The 20997-nt window shown below is 44.3% G+C and overlaps 1 protein-coding gene across 1 annotated transcript in view; it reads right to left on the bottom strand.

Annotated features, from left to right (window-relative positions):
• The window catches only part of VAV1 (vav guanine nucleotide exchange factor 1), an 83859-nt gene that overhangs the window by 37819 nt on the left and 25043 nt on the right, over nucleotides 1–20997 (bottom strand). The window contains exons 2-7 of the mRNA XM_049876585.1: nucleotides 4524–4640; nucleotides 4040–4098; nucleotides 3868–3936; nucleotides 3300–3408; nucleotides 3119–3214; nucleotides 441–509 (exon numbers count right to left, since the gene is read on the bottom strand). Of these exons, the coding sequence (XP_049732542.1) occupies nucleotides 441–509; nucleotides 3119–3214; nucleotides 3300–3408; nucleotides 3868–3936; nucleotides 4040–4098; nucleotides 4524–4640 (519 nt within the window). The remainder of the gene's footprint in view (nucleotides 1–440; nucleotides 510–3118; nucleotides 3215–3299; nucleotides 3409–3867; nucleotides 3937–4039; nucleotides 4099–4523; nucleotides 4641–20997) is intronic.

Below are 20997 nucleotides of genomic sequence, written 5' to 3'. Positions count from 1 at the left end.
ATTTGGACTTCTAGCCTTCTAAACTGTGAGAAAATAAATTTCTGTTCTTTAAAACCACCCATTTGTGTTATTTCTGTTGTTGCTGGTAGCCATCAAGTCAATTCCAACTCATGGTGACCCCATGTGTGTAGACTAGAACTGTGCTCCGTGGGTTTTCAAGGCTGTGACCTTTCAGAAGCAGGTTGCCAGGCCTGTCTTCTGAGGCACCTCTGGGTGGGCTCGAACCACCAACCTTTCAGCTAGTAGTCAAGGGCTTAATGGTTTGTACCACCCAGGGACTCCAGTACTTCTGTTACAGCAGCGGTAAGAAACTGAGACACCACCTTATGTTGCTCAACTCCCAACCCACACACCCCTGGGCCAGGCAGGGCTGGCAGAAGGTGCCCTCTGGACATAGATAGTGGCCGAGACCCAAGAGGGTTGGGGAGTGGCTAGCTCACCTCGATGTTGATGAAGATGATCTCGATGTCTTGACTTTTGAGAAACCTCTGCAGGGGCTTCATGAAGTGCTGCAGGGAGTGGGAAAAGGATGAGGGAAGGGGAGACCCACTCCCTCCAGCCCAGGGGACAGGGACAAGGAAACAGAAATGAGATAGAGAGAGACAGTGTGGAGAGAGAAAGCAAAAGACAGAGATAAGGAAACAAAGACAGAGAAAAAGACATAGAAATAAAGAAAGATAGAGAATGTCCATGCAAAAACGTATACACGAATGTTCTTTGCAGCACTATTCACAATAACCAGAAAGGGTAAACAACTTAACGGTCCACCAGCAGATGAATGGATAAACAAAATGTGGTACATACAAACAACAGAATATTACTTATCCATAACAAAAAGGGGGGAATGAAGCCCTGATACATGCTATGACATGGATGAACTGTGAAAACATTACACTAAGTGAAAGAAATCAGACAAAAAGGCATAAATATTGTATGATTCCATTTATAGGAAATGTCCAGAACAGGCAAATCCATAGAGACAGGAAGTAGATTAGTGGTTGCCTAGGGGTTGGGAGGAAGGGGAAAGAGAGTTGCTGCTAATGGGTACAGGGTTTCTTTTAGGGATGATGATAATATTCTGGAATTAGATAGCGGTGATGGTTCCCCCATGACATTGTGAATGACCTTGTGGATATACAAAAAAAAAAAATTGAATCATACCCTTTAAGTAGGTAGAAACACTGGTGGCGTAGTGGTTAAGAGCTATGGCTGCTAACGAAAAGGTCAGCAGTTTGAATCCACCAGGTGCTCCTTGGAAACCCTATGGGGCAGTTCTACTCTGTCCTATAGGGTTGCTATGAGTCGGAATCAACTCAACAGCAACAGGTTTGGTTTCTCTTTTTTTTTTTTTTTTTAAGTAGGTGAGTTGTATGATACGTGAATTATATTTCAATAAAGCTGTTGAAAAGCTGCCCTAGTAATGCAAGTGGTTAAGCGCTCCACTGCTAACCGAAAGGTTGGACATTCAAACCCACCCAGCAGCTCTAGGGGGAAAGACCTGACGATCTGTTCCTGTAAAGATTGTTGTTGTTAAAAAAAATATTCTTTGAGGATTAAAGGGTAGGGAGGGAAGGAGAGGAATATTCACTAACTAGATAGTAAAACAAATATTATTTTAGGTGAAGGGAAGGGCAACACACAACACAAAGGAACTCAGTACAACTGGACTAAACCAAAAGCAAGGAAGTTTCCTGAACACAACCAAACCCTTGAAGGCCAGAGTAGCAGGGACAGGGGTCTGGGGCCCATGGTTTCAAGGTACATCTAGGTCAGTTGGCATAACAAAATATATTAAGAAAATGTTCTGCATCCCACTTTGGTGAGAGGTATCTGGGGCCTTAAACACTAGGCAAGCAGCCATCTAAGATGCATCGATTGGTCTCAACCTACCTGGAGCAAAGGAGAATGAAGGATACCAAAGACACATGGTAAAGGTGAGTGCAAGAGACAGAAAGGGCCACATAAACCAGACATTCCTCAGCCTGAGACCAGAAGAGCTAGAGGGTGCCCAGCTACCACCGCTCACTGCCCTGACAGGGAACACAACAGAGAATCCCTGATGGAGCACAAGAACGGTGGGATGCAGACCTCAAATTCTCAAAAGACCAGACTGGATGGTCTGACTGAGACTAGAGGGACCCTGACGGTCATGGTCCCCGGACCCTCTGTTAGCCCAAGATTGGAACCATTCCTGATGCCAACTCTACAGACAGGGATTGGACTGGACTATAAGATAGACAACGATACTGGTGAGGAGTGAGCTTCTCGGCTCAAGTAGATACTTAAGACTATGTGGGCAGCTCCTGTCTGGTGGTGAGATGAGAAGGAAGAGGGGGACAGGAGCTGACCGAATGGACATGGGAAATACAGGGTGTGTATAACTTTTTGTATGAGAGACTGACTTGATTTTTAAATTTTCATCTACAGCACAATAAATTAATTACTTAAAACAAAAGATTGCTGTTGTTGTGTGCCATAGAGTCAATTCCAACTCATAGCACCCCAGTAGAACTGCCCCACAGGGTTTCCTAGGCTGAAATTTTTAGGGGAGCAGATCATCAGGTCTTTTCTCCCACAGAGCGGCTAGTGGATTCGAACTGTCGACCTTTCAGTTAGCAACCAAGCACTTAACCTGGGCACTACCACGGCTCCTTCTCATAAAGATTACAGCCTAGAAAACCCTATGGGTCAGTTCTACTAGGTCACATGGGGTCGCTCTGAGTCAGAATCAACTCGATGGCACCTAACAACCACAACAACAAAGCTGTTAAATACAGGGAGAGAGTAAAGACAGAGGAGACAATAATAGAGAGACAGACAGAAGGACAGAGGTGAGCATACAGGAAAAGAGAGACACAGGGATAAAGAGATACAGAGGGAGAGAAAGAGGAAGAAACAGGGAGAGACCCAAGGGAAGGCAGACAGAGGTAAAAAGACAGACAAGGAGAGAGAAAAAAAGTCACAGGGCAAAAGACAGAGAGACCCAGAGACACAAAGCAATGGAGACAGACAGAGCCCCCGGCCGCCTTGGGACAGGCGGGACCCCTCAGTGTGACCAACGCAGACAGGCAGCGAGACTGCTCCCACGCATGCGCGATGAGGCCGGTGGGTCCCCCACCTTCTGGATGGAGACCAGCGTGTCCGTGTACTTCTCCTCTGTCTGCTGGATCTCGCGCAGGCAGCAGCAGCGCTTGTCGTACTCTGTCATCCTGGGCTGAGGGCAGGAGGAGAAGCCTGTGATGGGGGTCCTGGGCCGCCCCCTGCCCCACACCCGCCCACCAGGGCCGCCGACCCCGCACCGGCATGGCCACCGGCTCTGTGCGCATGAGGTCCTCGTAGATCTCGTCACCCTCGGCCTCCTCGTTCTCCACACAGTCGTACAGGTCCTCATCCTCCTCCACCGTGTCGCTGCGGGAAGCCGAGTCAGGCGGGACCGCGGACCCCCAGCCAGGGCCCCCTCAGAGCCCCCAAGATCAAGGTTGTGTCCCCTCAGACCCCCAGGGCAGGGTCATGTCCCCTCAACCCCCAAGGCAGGGTCATGTCCCCTCAGGCCCCCAGGGCAGGGTCATCCCAGACCCCCAGGGCAGGGTCATGTGCCCTCAGACTCCCAGGGCAGGGTCATGTGCCCTCAGAACCCCGGAGCAGGGTCAAGTCTCCCTCAGGCATCCTGGGCAGGACCCTGTCTCCCCCCTCAGACTCCCAGGGCAGGGTGATGTCCCCTCAGGCCCCCAGGACAGGCCATTACCCCTCAGACCCCTGGAGCAGGGTCAAGTCCCCCTCAGACCCACAGGGCAGGGGCTGTCTCCCCCCTCAGACCCACAGGACAGGTGCTTCTCAGGCACTGTTCCCGCCAGCTCCACCACTCACTCGATCTGGTCGGACAGGCCACTGTAGATATCTTCATCACCCACACTCTCCTCATCGGTGGGGAAGGGCCTGGGGGGCCAGCATGGGGTTAGCCAGCAGCCAGGGGGCCGGGTGGGACCGGGACTTCACAGGGTGGGGGTGGGGGGCAGGATTGGCTTAGATGGCTACTCACATGATGCCCTTGTTCTGGGCAATCGGGGTCCATGACAGAGCGGACAGGGTGTAGATGACCTATGATGGTGACAGAACACAGCCCCTGAGGTAGATCTCAGGCCTCCCAGAGCCTGATTGGGGATTTTCTCCTCTTTCTCATCCCCCATGTCAGCCCTCCTTTAACTAAGCCCCATCACTTGCTCCCACTGTTCCATTGACTCCTCACAGCAACTGGAGGGGGCGGGGAGAGGGAGGCTGAGGGACTTAGGGCTCAGAGAGGCACAACCACATGGCCGAGGTCACACAGCCAGTGCAGGAGCAGAGACTCAATCCTGATCTGGCTCCTCTCTCCTCCCTGCCCCCCCAACACACACACACACACACACACACACACACACACACACACACACACAGAGCCCTTAGCTACCCAGTGCAGATGTTAATGGAAATGAATTGAAATCCAGTGGTTTGGGCTTTCTGCGCCTAGCTCATGGGGGGCCCACCTTCCCAAAATCCTGCACATCAAAGAGGTCAAAGGCCTCGAAGAGCTCGCTCCGCTTGAGGCCAAACTTCTCGCAGCAGGTAGACAAGAAGGTCCGGATATTCTTGAGACACAGGAACTATGAAGAGAGAGACAGGAGGCTGGGAGTGGGGAGTGAAGGGGCATGGGAGAACAGACTCTAAGCCTGGCTTAGAAGGGGAAACAGAAGCCTCAACCCTCCTCCCAGGAAACCACACCCTCTTCTGGTAAAGATCAAGCTGTACCTGAATCTGTCTCTACCCTGAATTTTTTTTTTAATTATTGAGATAAAATTCACATACCATAAACTTAACTGCTGACCATTTTAAAAGGATCCCTGGATGGCGCAAACAGTTAAGCACTCAGCTATTATCTGAAACGTCAGAGGTTCGAACCCACCCAGCGGCTCCAAAGGAAAAAGACCTAGTGATCTGCTCCTGTAAAGGTTACAGCCTAGGAAACCCTGTGGGGCAGTTCTACTCTGTCCTAGAGGGTCACTGTGAGTCAGAATGGACTCGATGGCAACTAGTTAGGAGTCCCTAGGTGGTACAAATGATGAAAGTGCTCAGCTGCTAACTGAAAGGTTAGAGTCCACCCAGAGCACCTCAGAAGAAAGGCTTGGTGATCTACTTCTGAAAAATCAGCCATTGAAAACCCTATGGAGCTGAGTTCTATTCCGACACACATTGGGTCACTATGGGTCAGGACAGGCTTGACAGCAACTGGTTAGGTTTAGGGATGTTAACCATATTAAAGTGTACAATTTGGTGGTATTTAGTACTTTCACAATGTTGTGCAGCCATCGCTTCTGTCTAGTTTTAAGATATTTTCACCACCTTAAAAAAAAGCCCAGACTTGTTAGCAGGCGCTCCCCATTCTCCCCACCCCCCACCCCCAGCAACAACTGATCTGCTTTGTGTGTCTATGGACTTGCCTTTGTCCCTCAAAATGCGGTCCCCCTACACAATGCAGTATTATTGTAAAGCATACTTTGCAGAAGAAAAGGGTCTCTGATACATCCTACAACATAGCTGAACCTTGAAAGCATTGTGCTGAGTGAAATTAGTCACAAAAGGACAAGTACTGTAGGAGCCCAAATATTGTGTGATTATATGAAATAATCTAGAATTGGCAAATGTATAAAGACCAATGTTTATTAGTGGTTACCAGGGCCAGGTGAGGGGGGGAAAGGGGAAGTCATTGCATGGGGGACATGGAGCTTCTGTTTAAGGGTGATAGAAACATTTGGGACGGATAGCGGTGATGGGTGCACAAGATGATGACAGTAATTAATGTCACTGAATTGTACATGTGAAAAATGTTGAAACAGCAAAATGTTTTGTTTTATATATATGTGTGTGTGTGTGTGTGTGTGTGTGTGTGTGTGTGTGTATATTTACACATATATTGGAGCCCTGGTGGCACAGTGGTTAAGAGCTATGGCTGCCAACCAAAAGGTCTGCACTTCAAATCCACCTGTGCTCCTGGGAAACCCTATGGGGCAGTAACGATTGTGAGGATGGCACCGGACCAGTCAACGTTTCTTTCTGTTATACATGAGGTCACTGTGCTTCGGAACCAACTTAACAGCACGTAACAACAACATAGGACAAAGTAGAACAGCCCCATAGGGTTTCCAAGGAGCAGCTGGTGAATTCGAACTGCCAACCTTTTGGTTAAGAGCGAAATGCTTAACCATTGTGCTGACAGGGCTCCACTCTGTCCTATAGGGTCACTATATATATATTTTTTTTCCAAAAAAGAAAATATTTAAATATTAACCTATTAAAATACTTAGTGTATCGCATATATATATTTATCACAAAAATGAAAATATTTCAATATTATGTTATTAAAATATTTAGTTTATTCTAATCTCTGATTTACTATATTAGTGTGTTTTGAATAAAATGATTTTCATCTAAAAAAATCATGTTCAGTGAAGGAAGTCAGACACAAAAGCTCACATATTTCACCCCTCAGCCAAGGTTTACAACAATAATAAACATAACCATATCCCAATGGGCTCAGCCCTCACTAAGGTTGACCTAAAGAATTCTAACCACCTCTCGTCCAACGGCCTCCCCCACGACAACAATCAGCCTCTCCAGTGGCCCTAATGCTTTTGATGAAGTCAGCAGGGACCCAGATTCTGGATGTGGACTCATCAGATTGTTCTCGTTAGGTGCCATCGAGCCAGCTCGGACTCACAGCGGCCTCATGTGTAACAGAATGAAACACTGTCCGGTCCAGCACCGTCCTCAACAATCGTTGGCTATGTTTGAGCCCACTGTTGCACCCACGGTGTCAGTCCTTCCCGTTGAGGGTCTTCCTTGGTTAAAATGCATCTTCCAGAGCCATCTACTATATGATCCCATTCATAGAAAATGTCCAGAATAGGCAAATCCATACAATGGAATATTACTCTACTCAAGCGTTCTTCAAAGGGTGAATAGAAAAACAAACTGTTGTTGTTGTTGTTGTTAGGTGCCGTCCAGTCGGTTTCGACTCATAGCGACCATGTGTACAACAGAATGAAACATTGCCCAGTCCTGCACCATCCTCACAATCATTGTTATGCTTGAGCCCATTGTTGCAGCCACTGTGTCAATCCATCTCATTGAAGTTCTTCCTCTTTTTTGATGACCCTCTACTTTACCAAGCATGATGTCCTTCTCCAGGGACTGGTCCCTCCTGATAACATGTGCAAAGTGTGTGAGACGGAGTCTCGTCATCCTTATTTATAAGGAGCACTCTAGCTGTACTTCTTCCAAGGCAGATCTGTTCGTTCTTTTGGCACTCCGTGGCATATTCAATATTCTTCACCAACACCACAACTCAAAGGCGTCAATTCTTCTTCGGTCTTCCTTAGTCATTGTCCAGCCTTTGCAAGCATTTGGAAACATTGAAAACACCACGGCTTGGGGCAGGCACACCTTAGTCCTCAAAGTGACATCTTTGCTTTTTAAAACTTTAAAGAGATCTTTTGCAGCAGATTTGCCCAATGCAATGGGTTATTTGATTTCTTGACTGCTGCTGCCATGGGTGTTGATTGTGGATCCAAGTAAAATTAAATCCTTGACAACTTCAATCTTGTCTCTGTTTTATCATGATGTTGCTCATTGGTCCAGTCGTGAGGACTTTTTTTCTTTATGTTGAGGTGTAATCCACACTGAAAGCTGTGGTCTTTGATCTTCATCAGTAAGTGTTTCAAGTCCTCTTCACTTTCAGCAAGCAAGGTTGTTTTCATCAGCATAACGCGAGTTGTTAATGAGTCTTCCTCCAATCCTGATGCCCTGTTCTTCTTCATATAGTCCAGCTTCTCCGATTATTTGCTCAGCATACAGATTGAATAGGTACGGTGAAAGGATACAACCCTGATGCACACCTTTCCTGACTTTAAGCCACACAGTATCCCCTTGTTCTGTTCGAATGACTATCTCTTGATCTATGTACAGGTTCCTCATAAGCACAATTAAGTGTTCTGGAATTCCCATTCTTCACGATGTTATCCATAATTTGTTATGATTCACAAAATCGAATGCCTTTGCATAGTCAATAAAACACAGGTAAACATCTTTTTGGTATTTTCTGCTTTCAGCCAGGATCCACCTGACATCAACAATGATATCCCTGGTTCCATGTCCTCTTCCGAATCTGGCTTGAATTTCTGGCAGTTCCCTGTCGATACACTGCTGCAGCCGCTCTTGAATGATCTTCAGCAAAATTTTACTTGCATGTGATATTAATGACATTGTTCGATAATTTCCATATTCAGTTGGATCACCTTTCCTGGGAGTAGGCATAAATATAGATCTCTTCCCGTTGGTTGGTACACTCATAAAATGGGTGCAGTGGTGGCTCAGTGGTAGAATTCTCACCTTCCATGCGGGAGACCTGGGTTCAATTCTCAGCCGATGCATATCATGAGCAACCACCACCATCTGTCAGCGGAGGCTTGTGCGTTGCTAGGATGCTAACAGGTTTCAGCAGAGCTACCAGACTAAGACAGACTAGGAAGAAAGGCCTGGTGATCTGTGTTCAAAAATCAGCCAGTAAAAACCCTGTGGATCACAATTGTCCAGTTTGCAACTGATCAAGGGGACAGCACAGGACCAGGCAGTGTTTTATTCTTTAAGCACAGGGTTATCACGATTCAGGGACTGACTCCACAGCAGCTAATAACAACAACGCAACATCGTATTGAAGGTCTCAGCCTGCGTATCAAGATGAGACAAAAAAAAAAAAGAAAACTGGAAGAAAGCAAAGAAAGAAATACAATGTTCCTTTTTTGCAGAAGACATAGAAAATTAAAAAAAAAGAATACACAGAAAAAGTACTAGAGAAAATAATTTAACAATTGTCATGGATTGAATTGTGTCCCCCCAAAGTATGTGTCAACTTGGCTGGACCAGGATTCCCAGTATTGAGTGATTGTCCACCATCTTGTCATCTGATGTGAGTTTCCTGTTTTGTGGATCCTGCCTCTATGATGTTAATGAGGCAGGATTAGAGGCAGTTATGTGGATGCAGCAGACTCAATCTACAAGATTATGTTGTGTCTTAAACGAATTTAATCTCTTTTGAAATATAAAATAGAGAAGTGAGCAGAGAGACATGGGGACCTCACACCATCAAGAAAGTAGTGCAAGGAGTAGAGCACACCCTTTGGACCCAGGGTGCCTGCACTAAGAAGCTCCTAGTCCAGGGGAAGATTGATAACAAGGACATTTCTCCAGAGCCAACAGGGAGAGAAAGCCTTCCTCTAGAGCTGGCACACTGAATTTGGACTTCTTGCCTCCTAAACTGTGAGAGAATAAACTTCTGTTTGTTGAAGCCATCCACTTGTGGTATTCTAGTTATAGCAGGACTAGAGAACCAAGACAGCAATGTTGCTGAATACAAAACTAATATACAAAGCCCACTGCATATTAGTATATAAGAAAAAAAAATCAATCAGAAAAATGTTACTTTAAAAAAAAAAAGATAACATTGGTGAAATCAGAGAATAAGCAAAACTAACCTATGGTGATAAAAATCAGATCAGTGGTTACTTCTGGGGTGGGGAGGTAAAGATTGACTCAGAAAGGTGACAGTGATAGCAATATTCTGTGTCTTGATAAGGGGTAGGTTTCCTAAATGCATGCCTTCGTCAGAACCGATTGAACAACAAACTTAAGAGTTGGACATTTTGACTTCTGTCCAGCAGGGTGCCATAGACGGAAACACCACACCGTCCCTCCACAGCAAAGACCCAAAAAACTAAGTAAAACAGAGACAACTGTCAATCCTGGAACCCAAAGTGTCAAATGAAGAGATAGACCACTCAGCCAAACACCGAATGGAATAAGAAACTGACAGAGAACAGAGTGAAGGGAGATGTGTGCAAAGGTCCCCTATCAGCTAACGCAGCACAGATTCACCGTCTTGGACTCCTGTCAGAGATCAGAGGACAGGGAATACAGGAAAGCAGCTTCACGGAGCTCCCAGCAGGAGACAGAGCACCTGGTAACCAGTGATACACGCTTTCCCATTCCCCACTCTCTCCCCGCTTCTCTACCTCCATGCTTCCTGGCTGGCACCAATGTCAGCTGGCCCGGAATTGCAGCGTCCATGCCACCTGGACTTTCCCCACCTATATCAGAGATTGGTGGACAGGGAGTACGGGAAAGCAGCTTTACAAAGTTCCTAACAGCAGACAGAGCACCTAGTAACCAGAGATATATGCTTTCCTAACACCCACCCTCCTTCATGCCCCCACTTGTCCTCTTCTGCTTCCCACCAGCCACAGTCTCTTGGCTAGGAGGCAACTGCTTTGGGCCCAGTCCACTTAGATTTGTCCCACCCACCCTGGCCGGTTCCCTGAGTACCATTTATCTGTTGGTGATGTTGTTTTTTTCCACTTCTTTTGGGTTTTCCGTCCCTCCCACCACCTCCCCCTCCTTTCTCTCGAACACCTTGCTCTGTGTGCCATCTTTGCTGTGAAGCACTACTCGACTGGGGAATCACTCCCTCAGCCCACTCCCACCATGCTGGTAGCATACCCAAGGCTTTTTTTGTTTTATTTTGTTTCGTTTTTTTCTGTTTTGTTTTGTTTGTTTTCTTTTTCTTTTTGTGGCTTGGGAGCCCCTTAGAGCTGGGCTGCACTGTACAGCTTCGGAGCCACTTACCCAGCCTGCACAACCACGTTAGTGGGATCCCTGGGGGCATTTCTTTTTTCTTTCTTTTTCTTTTTTCCTTTCTGTCTTTCTTCATCTCTTAGCTCTCATCTCTCTATACTTACCTCGTTTTCCTGTCTCCTGAATACCTGTCACGGTGTGACATCTATACGCCCTCTAGCCAGGCTATACTGTGCAGCCTGGGAGCCACTTCTATGGTCTTTGCAGCTGCACCAGTGGGACTGCTGGGGGCTTTTCTTGTCTTTCTTTTTTTCCCCAAATTTTTATCTAGTTTCTTTTCTCTTCTTTTTTTTCCTTTTTGTTTTTCTCCATTTCTCAGTTTCTCATCTCTCCATTCCAATGGCAAGCTCCCTTAGCACTCTTTTTTTTGTTTTGGTTCCTATTTCTCTCCCTCTCTCTCCTCTTTCCCATACCCGTATTAGCTCCACACATCACAACCTCCCCCCTCCTTCCTGTATACCTGCACCATGCACTGAACATCACATCTCCAAACAGCTTGTGCACAAGCTCGGCCTACCGGAACCTGCCCAGCACTGATTCCCAGCCTGCCCTGTCAGCCCTAGTATGTGCCACAAACAACCCATCCCAGCCACTCCCCTTCAGCTGGACTTGCCCTGTTGCACCATAGCTGAGCAACTGGCCCTGCCCATTGGACAAGGTGGTGAAAAGCATTGTGACCACAGATGAGCAAACAACAAAGAATGCACAGCCCTCCTTCTCAGACATAACCAGATAAAACAACAAAAGCAGGATGAAACAAACAGATCTACAATCAATAAATGAAGAAATAAATACTGGATGTCCTAAAAACAGCAGACAATACCAAAATATTAAGAAAAAAAAAAAGGACAGAGTGGTTCGTAGGCTTCCAAATTGACACACCAGATGACTTTCCAGTAGAAGAAAAGGAACTAGAACTACCTGGCAGGGAATTCAAATCTCTAATGTTCAGAGCTATCCAAGAGTTCAAGCAAAAAGCACACAAAAAAGAGGAAAAACTAGACAAATTCACGGAAAAGGTAGACAAATTCATGGAAAATACAGACAAAAAAATGGAAGAGTTCAGGAAAATAATACAGGAACAAAATGCCAAAATAAATTCCCAACTAGAAATCATACAAAAACAACAGTTAGAAATCCAAAAGACAAACAACAAGATTTCAGAAATGGACAATGTCATAGAAGGGCTGAGGAGCAGGTTTGAAATGATGGAAGACACAATCAGTGAAATTGAAAACAAACACTTGGCTACAACTCCGTTTGAGGAAAAATCAGAAAAAAAAATGAAGAAACCCTGATAATTATGTGGGATACAATCAAATGCAAAAATTTGTGAGTGATTGGAGTTCCAGAACAGGGGAAGAAAAAGGAAAACACAGAGAGGATCGTTGAAGAATTGCTGACAGAAAACTTCCCTAATATCATGAAAGATGAAAAGCTGATCATCCAAGAAGCTCAATGAACCCCACTGATAGACTCCAAAAGAAAATCACCAAGGCATATCATAATCACACTTGCTAAAACCAAAGACAAAGAAAAAACCTGAAAGCAGCTTGAGAAAAACAAAAAGTCACACAGAGAAGAGAAACAATAAGACTAAACTCTGATTATTCAGCAGAAATCATGCAGGCAAGAAGGCAATGGGATGACATATATAAAACCTTGAAAGAAAAAAATTGTCAACCAAGAATAATATATCCTGCAAAACTCCCAGTCAAATATGATGGTGAAATTAGGACATTTCCAGATAAGCAGAAATTATGGGAATGGGTAAAAACCAAACCAAACTTACAAGAATTATTAAAGGGAGCCCTTCACTCAGAGAACAAACAACATCAGACCACAGCCTGAATCTAGGATGCAAGACTGTACCAGCTAGATAGCAACCTAGGAAATGAACTCTTAAGGACTATCCAAAGCCAAAAGAATTACAACAGGCAGCCAGAGAGGTTAATCTGTAAATGACAACAATGTCAGAACAATAAAAGAGGGAATAAACAATGTAGGTATAGAACTTTCTAATGGAGAGGAAGGCAAGGCGATACCAAGTAATAATAAACTGGCTCAAACCTAGGAAGATAAGGGTAAATTTCAAGGTAACCACAAAGAAAGTTAACAAACCTACTCATCAAAATAAAGAAGAAAAACATAAAGTCTCAATAAAAACAAAAGAAATCCACAAACAAAAAGAATTCAGCACAAGAGAGTATGAGGAACAAAGAAAATGTCAGCCCCACAAAAAAAGCACTACAAAATGACAGCAATAAACTCACACCTATCAATAATTATACTGAATGTAAACGGCATAAATGCACCCATAAAGAGACAGACAGTAACAGAATGGATTTTAAAAACAGGAGCCATCAATATATTGTCTACAAGAGACACACCTTAGAAACAAAGACATAAATTTATTAAGAATCAAAGGATGGAAAAATATATACCAAGCAAATAACTACCAAAAAAGAGCAGGAGTGGCAATACTAATCTCAGACAATATAGGCTTTGATACAAAATCCACCATAAAACACAAGGAAGGGCACTATATAACGATTAAAGGGATGATCCATTATGAAGACTTAACCATAATAAACACCTACGCACTCAATGACAGGGCTCCAAAATACATAAAACAATCTCTGACAGCACTGAAAAGAGAAATCGACAGTTCCGCAATAATAGTGGGAGACTTCAACACACCACTCCCAGTAAAGGACAGAACACCTGGAAAGAAACTCAACAAAATACAGAAGAGCTAAAAGGCACAATCAGCCAACTTGACCTCATAGACATATATAGAACACTCCACTCAACAGCTCCAAAGTCCACATTCTCTTCCAACACACATGGAATATTCTCCAGAATAGACCACATCTTAGGCCACAGAGCAACCCTCAACAAAATCCAAAACACTGAAATAATACAAAGTATCTTCTCTGACCACAATGCCATCAAGGTAGAAAATAACAACAGGAAGAGCAAGGAAAAAAAAAATCAATTACATGGAAACTGAATAACACCCTGCTTAAACTTTTCTTTTTTTTTTTTAAACCACTGGGTAATAAAAGAAATCAGAGGTGGAATCAAAAAATTTCTAGAATCAAACAAGAATGAAAACACATCATGCATTGGGAACACATCAAAGGCAGTCCTCAGAGGTCAATTTATAGCAATAGATGTGCACATCAAAAAATAAGAAATGGAAAAAATCAAAACATTAGCTATGCAACTTGAACAAATAGAAAGAGAACGGCAAAAGAAGCCCACAGCCACCAGAAGAAAGGATATAATAAAGATTAGAGCAGATATAAATGAAATGGAGAACAGGAAAACAATAGAAAGAATCAACAAAACCAAAAGTTGGTTCTTTGAAAGGATCAACAAAATTGACAAACCACTGGCCAATGTCACAAAAGAAAAACAGAAGAGGACGCAAATGACCCAAATAAGAAATGAAATGAGGGACATTACAACAGACCCAACTGAAATCAAAAGAATAATAACAGAGTATTATGAAAAACTATACTTCAACACCTAGAGGAAATGGACAAACTTCTTGAAACACACTGCCTACCCAAACTAACACAAAATGGTGTTGAAAATCTGAACAGACGCATAACAAGAGAAGAGATTGAAAAGGTAATTAAAAAAAAAAAAACTCAAAAAAAAAACCCCTGGCCCAGATGGCATCACCGGAGAATTCTCGCAAACATGCAGAGAAGAGCTTACACCAGTTCTACTCAAACTATTTCAGAACATAGAAAAGGAAGCAATACTTCTGAATTCATTCTATGAAGCCAGCATAACCTTGATACCAAAATCAGGCAAAGACACCACAAAAAAAGAAAATTACAGACCAATATCTCTCATGAACATAGATGCAAAAATTCTCAACAAAATTCTAGCCAATAGAATTCAGCAACATATCAAAAAATAACACACCTCAACCAAGTAGAATTCATATCAGGTGTAAAAGGATGGTTCAACATTAGAAAATCAATCAACGTAATCCACTACATAAGTAGAAGGAAAGAAAAGAATCACATGATCATCTCAATCGACGCAGAAGAGACATTCAACAAAGTCCAACACCCATTTCTGATGAAAACTCTCAATAAAATAGGTATAGAAGGGAAATTTCTCAACATAATAAAGGACATTTCTGCCAAAACAATGGCCAACACCATTTTTAATGGAGGGAGGCTGAAAACATTCCCCATGAAAACCATAACAAGACAAGGATGCCCTTTATCACCACTCCTATTTAACACTGCGCTGAAAGTCCTAGCTAGAGCAGCAAGGCAAGAAAAAGAAATAAAAGGCATCCAAATTGGTAACAAAGAAGTAAAACTGTCCCTATTTGCAATGATAGGTTACTATACATAAGACACCCAAAAGACTTCACGAGAAAACTACTGGAACTCAGAGAAAGCAAGATACAAGATGAACATAAACAAAAATCAGTTGAATTCCTATACACTGATAAAGAAACAATGAAAAGAAAATCAGGAAAACAATACCATTGATAATAGTCTCTAAAAAAATAAAATACTTAGGAATAAATCTAATTAGCAATGTAAAAGACCTATGCAAAGAAAACTAGAAAACACTACTGCAAGAAACCAAAAATATCTACATAGATGGAAAAACATACCATGCTAATGGTTAGGTAGACTCAAAATTACGAAAATGGCAATTCTACCCAAAGTGATTTACAAATACAATGCAATCCCAATCCAAATACCAACAAAATTCTTTAAAGAGATGGAAAACTTATCATTAACTTTATACGGAAAGAGAAAAAGCTCCGGATAAGTAAAGCACTACTGAAGAAGAATAAAGTAGGAGGACTTGCACTACCTGACCTCAGAACCTACTATACAGCTATGGTAGTCAAAACAGCCTGGTACTGGTACAACAGCAGATACATTGACCAATGGAACGGAATTGAGAACCCAGACGTAAATCCATCCCCCAAGGTCACCTGATCTTCAACAAGGGCCCAAAGTCCATCAAATGGGGAAAAGACAGTCTTTTTAACAAATGGTGCTGGCAAAACTGGAAGTCCATCTGCAAAAAAAGTGAACCAGGACCCATACCTCACACCATATACAAAAACTAATTCAAAATGGATCAAGGACCTAAATACAAAGCCAAAAACTGTGAAGTTCACAGAAGAAAAAATAGGATCGACGTTAGAGGCCCTAATACACCACATTAATGGGATACAAACCACAACCAACAACACACAAACTCCAGAAGATAACCTAGATAACTGGAATCTTCTAAAATCTAAACACTTACACTCATCAGAAGACTTCACCAAAAGAGTGAAAAAGAAAACCTACGGACTGGAAAAAAAAATTGGCTATTACAAATCAGACAAAGGTCTAATCTCTAAAATCTACAGGAAAATCTAACACCTCTACAACAAAAAGACAAATAATCCAATTGAAACCTGGGTGAAGGAAGTAAACAGACACTTCACCAAAGAAGACATTCAAGTGGCCAACAGACACATGAGGAAGTGCTCGCAATCACTACCCATTAGAGAAATGCAAATCAAAACCATCTCAACCCCTGGCATTACTGGTACAAATTTTAAAAAAAATAAATAAATAACAGGAAATAACAAATGTCGGAGAGGCTATGGGGAAATCGGAACTCTTCTGCACTGTTGGTGGGAATGCAAAATGATACAACCATTTTGGAAAAGGACGTGGTGCTTCCTTAGAAAGCTAGAAATAGACATACCATATGATCGAATCACCCCACTCCTAGGAATATATCCCAGAGAAATAAGAGTCATCACACGAATAGACATATGCACACGCATGTTCGCTGCAGCATTGTTCACAATAGTAAAAAGATGGAAACAACCTAGATGCCCATCAACAGATGAAACAAACTGTGGTGCACACACACAACGGAATATTACACCATGATCAAGAACAACGATGAATCTGTGAAGCATCACATAACGTGGATGAATCTGGAGGGCATTATGCCGAGTTAAATAAGTCAATCAATCACAAAAAGACAAATATTTTATGAGACCACTACTAGAAAAACTCATGAAAAGGCTTACACACAAAAAGAAACAATCTTTGATGGTTACGAGGGAGGGGAGGGGTGGGGTTGGAAAAACACTAAATAGACAACAGGTGAGTGGTAACTCTGGTGACAGGGAAGATATTACACAGTACTGGGGGAGCCAGCACAACTCGTACAAGGCAAGGCCACGGAAGCCCCAGAGACACAGCCAAACTCTCTGAGGGACCGGATTGCTGGGCTGTGGGGACCATGGTCTTGGGGAACATCTAGCTCAATTGGCATACCATAGTTTATAAACAAAATGTTCTATGTTCTACCTTGGTGAGTAGCGTCTGGGGTTCTAAAAGCCTGTGAGCGGCTATCTGGGATACTCCACTGGTCTCACCTCTTCGGGAGCAAGGAAGACTGAAGAAAACTAAAGATACAACGAAAAGATTGGTCCAAAGGACTAATGGACCACATCTACCACAGCCTCCACCAGACTGAGTCCAGCATAACTAGATGGTGCCCGGCTACCACCACTGACTGCTCTGACAGGGATCACAATAGAGGGTCCAGGACAGAGCCGGAGAAAAAGGTAGAATTTTGACTCACAAAGAAAGACCAGATTTGCTGGCCTGGCAGACACTGGAGAAACCCTGAGATTATGACCACCCGACACCCTTTAAGCTCAGTAATAAAGCCACTCCCGAGGTTTACCCTTCAGCCAAAAATTGGACAGGCCCATAAAACAAAACAAGACCAAAGGGGCACACCAGCCCTGGGGCAAGGACTAGAAGGCAGGAGGGAATAGGGAAGCTGGTAAGAAGGAACCCAAGGTTGAGAAGGGGGAGTGTTGACATGTCGTGGGGTTGTTAACCAATGTCATAAAACAATATGTATACTGAGTGTTTAATGACAAACTAGTTTGTTCTGTAAACCTTCATCTAAAGTATAATTTAAAAAAAAAAAGAGTTCAATATGTCACCCTCACCCATTGCTGGTGGGTGTGTAAAATGGTACAGCCATTGTGGAAAATAGTTTGGCGATGCCTCAAAATGCTAAACATAGAACTACCATATGACCCAGCAATCCAGATCCTAGGAATATACCCCGAAGAAAAGGCAGGAATGCCAACAGAAAACTGTACACCAATGTTCATCACTGCAGCACTTTTAACAACAGCCAAAAGGTGCAAACAGCCCCGATATCCATCAATAGATGAATGGATAGACAAAATGCGGTCCATACAGTGGGATACTACTCAGCCATCAAGAGAAATGAAAGCCCGAATATATGCCACAACATAGATGAACCTTGAAAACATCATACTGAGTGAGATAAGCCAGTCACAAAAGGACAAATATTGTCGAATCTCACTTATAGGAAACAAACAAATACGTAGGAACCAAAGATCATTAGTGGTTCCCATCGGTGGCAGGGAGGGGGCGGGGGAGCTTTTGCTTAGGGGGGCATTGAGTTTATGTTAATGGTGGTGGAATGATTTGGAAAAGGGTAGCAAGACTGGTTGTACAACTTGAAGAAGGAAGCCAATGGTACTAAGCTGTACGTGCAGAAATCGCTGAGATGGCATATGTTTTTGTTATGCATATTTTCATCACAATAAAAAAATGAAAATAAAAAAGAATTGAGCGTTTTACCGTCTGAAAACCGTACTCTGATTTTAAAAGGATACCATTTTTACCACATCCTAAAAAACATTTTTTAAAAATCTGGAAATACTTAGCCAATCTAACGAAAAGAAGTACAAATCTGTTATGGAGGAAATTATAATACACGTGAAAGAGTGTCTAAATAAACAGAGTGAAATAAATACCAGTTCTTGACTAGGAAGACTCAATGTTCTAAAAATCTTAATCTTCTCCAAACCTGATCTACAGATTCAATGCAATTTCAATTAAACTCTCAAAATGGTTTTTCATGGAACTTGACACACCAATCCTAAAATTTATATGGAAAACATTGGGTCACAGATCACCATGAGAGTCCTACAGAAGAGAAATAAGGCGGGGGACGTGCCCTACTAGATATCAAAATTTATCTTGAAGCTACAATAATTAAGACTACGTGGTTTTTAGTAGCAAGGAGCCCTGGCGCCAAAATGGTTAAGTGCTTGGCTGCTAAGCGAAAGGTCAGCATTTCAAACCCACCAGCCACTCTTAGGGAGGAAGATGTGGCAATCTGTTTCGGTAAAGATTATAGCCTAGAAAACCCTATGGGCAGTTCTACTGTGTCACGTAGCATTGCTATGCATCAGAATCAACTCGATGGCAATGGGGTTTTGAGTTTTAGTAGCCAACACCCAAGATGGCATTCCAATGGTGTCTGGCTCCCTGTATTCACCCCATTTGTAAGACTCTCCCATGTTCAATCAAGACTGGACCTGTGTGACAAATAGAAACTGTGTGAGCTAATAAATGTGTTTTTAAGTTCCTAAGTCTCGAGGTGCCTCAAACAGTTAAGCGCTGAAGTACCAGCTGAAAGGTTGGCAGTTTGAACACACCCAGAAGTACCCTGAAAGAAAGGGCTGGCCATCTTCCAAAAAGTCCACCAAACCTAAACATGTTGCTGTCGAGTCAATTCCAACTCATAGCGACCCTATAAGGCAGAGAAGAACTGTCCCCACAGAGTTTCCAAAGAGCAACCGATGGGTTCAAACTGCCGACCTTTTGATTAGCAGCTGAGCTCTTAACCACTACACCACCAGGGCTCCTCCAAAAGGTCACGGTCTGGAAAACTCTACAGAGCAGTTCCACTCTGCACACATGAGGCCGCTATGAGTTGGGATCAAATCCACAGCAATCTTTATGGGAGCAGATCGCCAGGTCTTCCTTCCACTGCTCCTCTAGCTGGGCCATCAAAATACCAACCTTTGGTTAGCAAACGTTTTGCGCCACTCAATAAAAATTGGTGAATGAATGCATGCTCACTTGACGGATGGGACAGCTGAGGCTCAGAGAGGCGCCTACCTTAGGTCACACAGGTAGGACTAGGGAGCCAGATACCAACTCTCCGAAAGCAGAGGGCACGCCCCTAACCACTGTACCACCCAGCGTCTTTGAACCACTCCAAGCTGCTTCCTGTTGGCAGTAGGAAGCGGCACAATGAGGATTTGAGTACGTGATGGACACCACATGCTCCGCCCCCCAGCCTCGGTTAGGTCAATCCCAGTAGCCCTTGCTGCTGACCCCAGGCAGGGCTTGCAGGTTGCCAGGGGCAACAGAACAGCTGGCTTCTTCTGGCCTGAGGGAGGAATTTCCCTCCTGACATCAGGGAGATCTGCTGAACCTTGAGAAGGAACCCCCCCCAGTCATGTGACACCTCAGCGTGGGGGATGGGGAAGGGGCAGATGACTCATCACCCCTCCCGGCTGGGGTGGGAACGGCCAAAGAAAGAGCCTCCCTCAGACAGCAAGAGTGGCTGAAGTTAGACTACCGGAAGAACTTCCAGGTGGCCTGAATCAGGGGAGAAGGTAGAAAAGGACAGGAGGGTGGCATATGAGATTCTTTCCTAGCTGTTTCGGGCCACCCACTCAGCAACCCTCCTCCTTCCTCCAGGATCCCCGAGAGGGTCACGGGGCTGGGGTAGCATCTTGCCCATATGCAAATCAGCACCCGGGCACTGTGGTTAACTCTGAGGCTCCCTCTTCCCCTCTGTCTGCCTGTCCCCATCAACACAGGACAGACAGAGAACTGCAAAGGCCAGTTCATCCACCACCCTCCTTCGGGGGCACAGCGTGATGGACGGAGGTCCCCATTCCTGGTTGGGGGCGGGGAGCAGGAGAAGAGGACCCAGAGAAGAGGACAGCAGCTGCCCTCAGCTCCCCAACCCCCACCGCAGCCCCAGGGAGCAGGCAGGAAACAGGAAATGCCTGTTGCCAGGGCTTGGTCGGGGGAGACAGAGAAAATGGGGCCCTCCGCCCTCAGCCCCTTCATCTTGGGGCCCCAGCCTCCCTGGGGGGACCCACATGTTGCACAGAGAGGGTGGGCGTGCTATGGACCCATCTCAAAACCTCCAAGCAGAGGTGCAGAGTATAAACCCCTCAGCTCGGCCTTCGAAGCCGTCCTCTAGCAGCCTCTCTCTCCTCTCCCGCCTTACCTCCCACCCCAACTCACACTCAATGTCTCAACAGTCACACGGACCTGGCCCCGACTCCCTGCCCAGCCACTGCTCAGCTGAGAGACTCGCTTCACCTTCTGGACCTTCAATTTACTCATCTGAACA

The sequence above is a fragment of the Elephas maximus genome, chromosome 3 (genome assembly GCF_024166365.1).
Source record: "Elephas maximus indicus isolate mEleMax1 chromosome 3, mEleMax1 primary haplotype, whole genome shotgun sequence".
In the NCBI taxonomy this organism is placed as follows: Eukaryota; Metazoa; Chordata; class Mammalia; order Proboscidea; family Elephantidae; genus Elephas; species Elephas maximus.
This window is presented reverse-complemented; position numbering and strand designations above follow the sequence as displayed.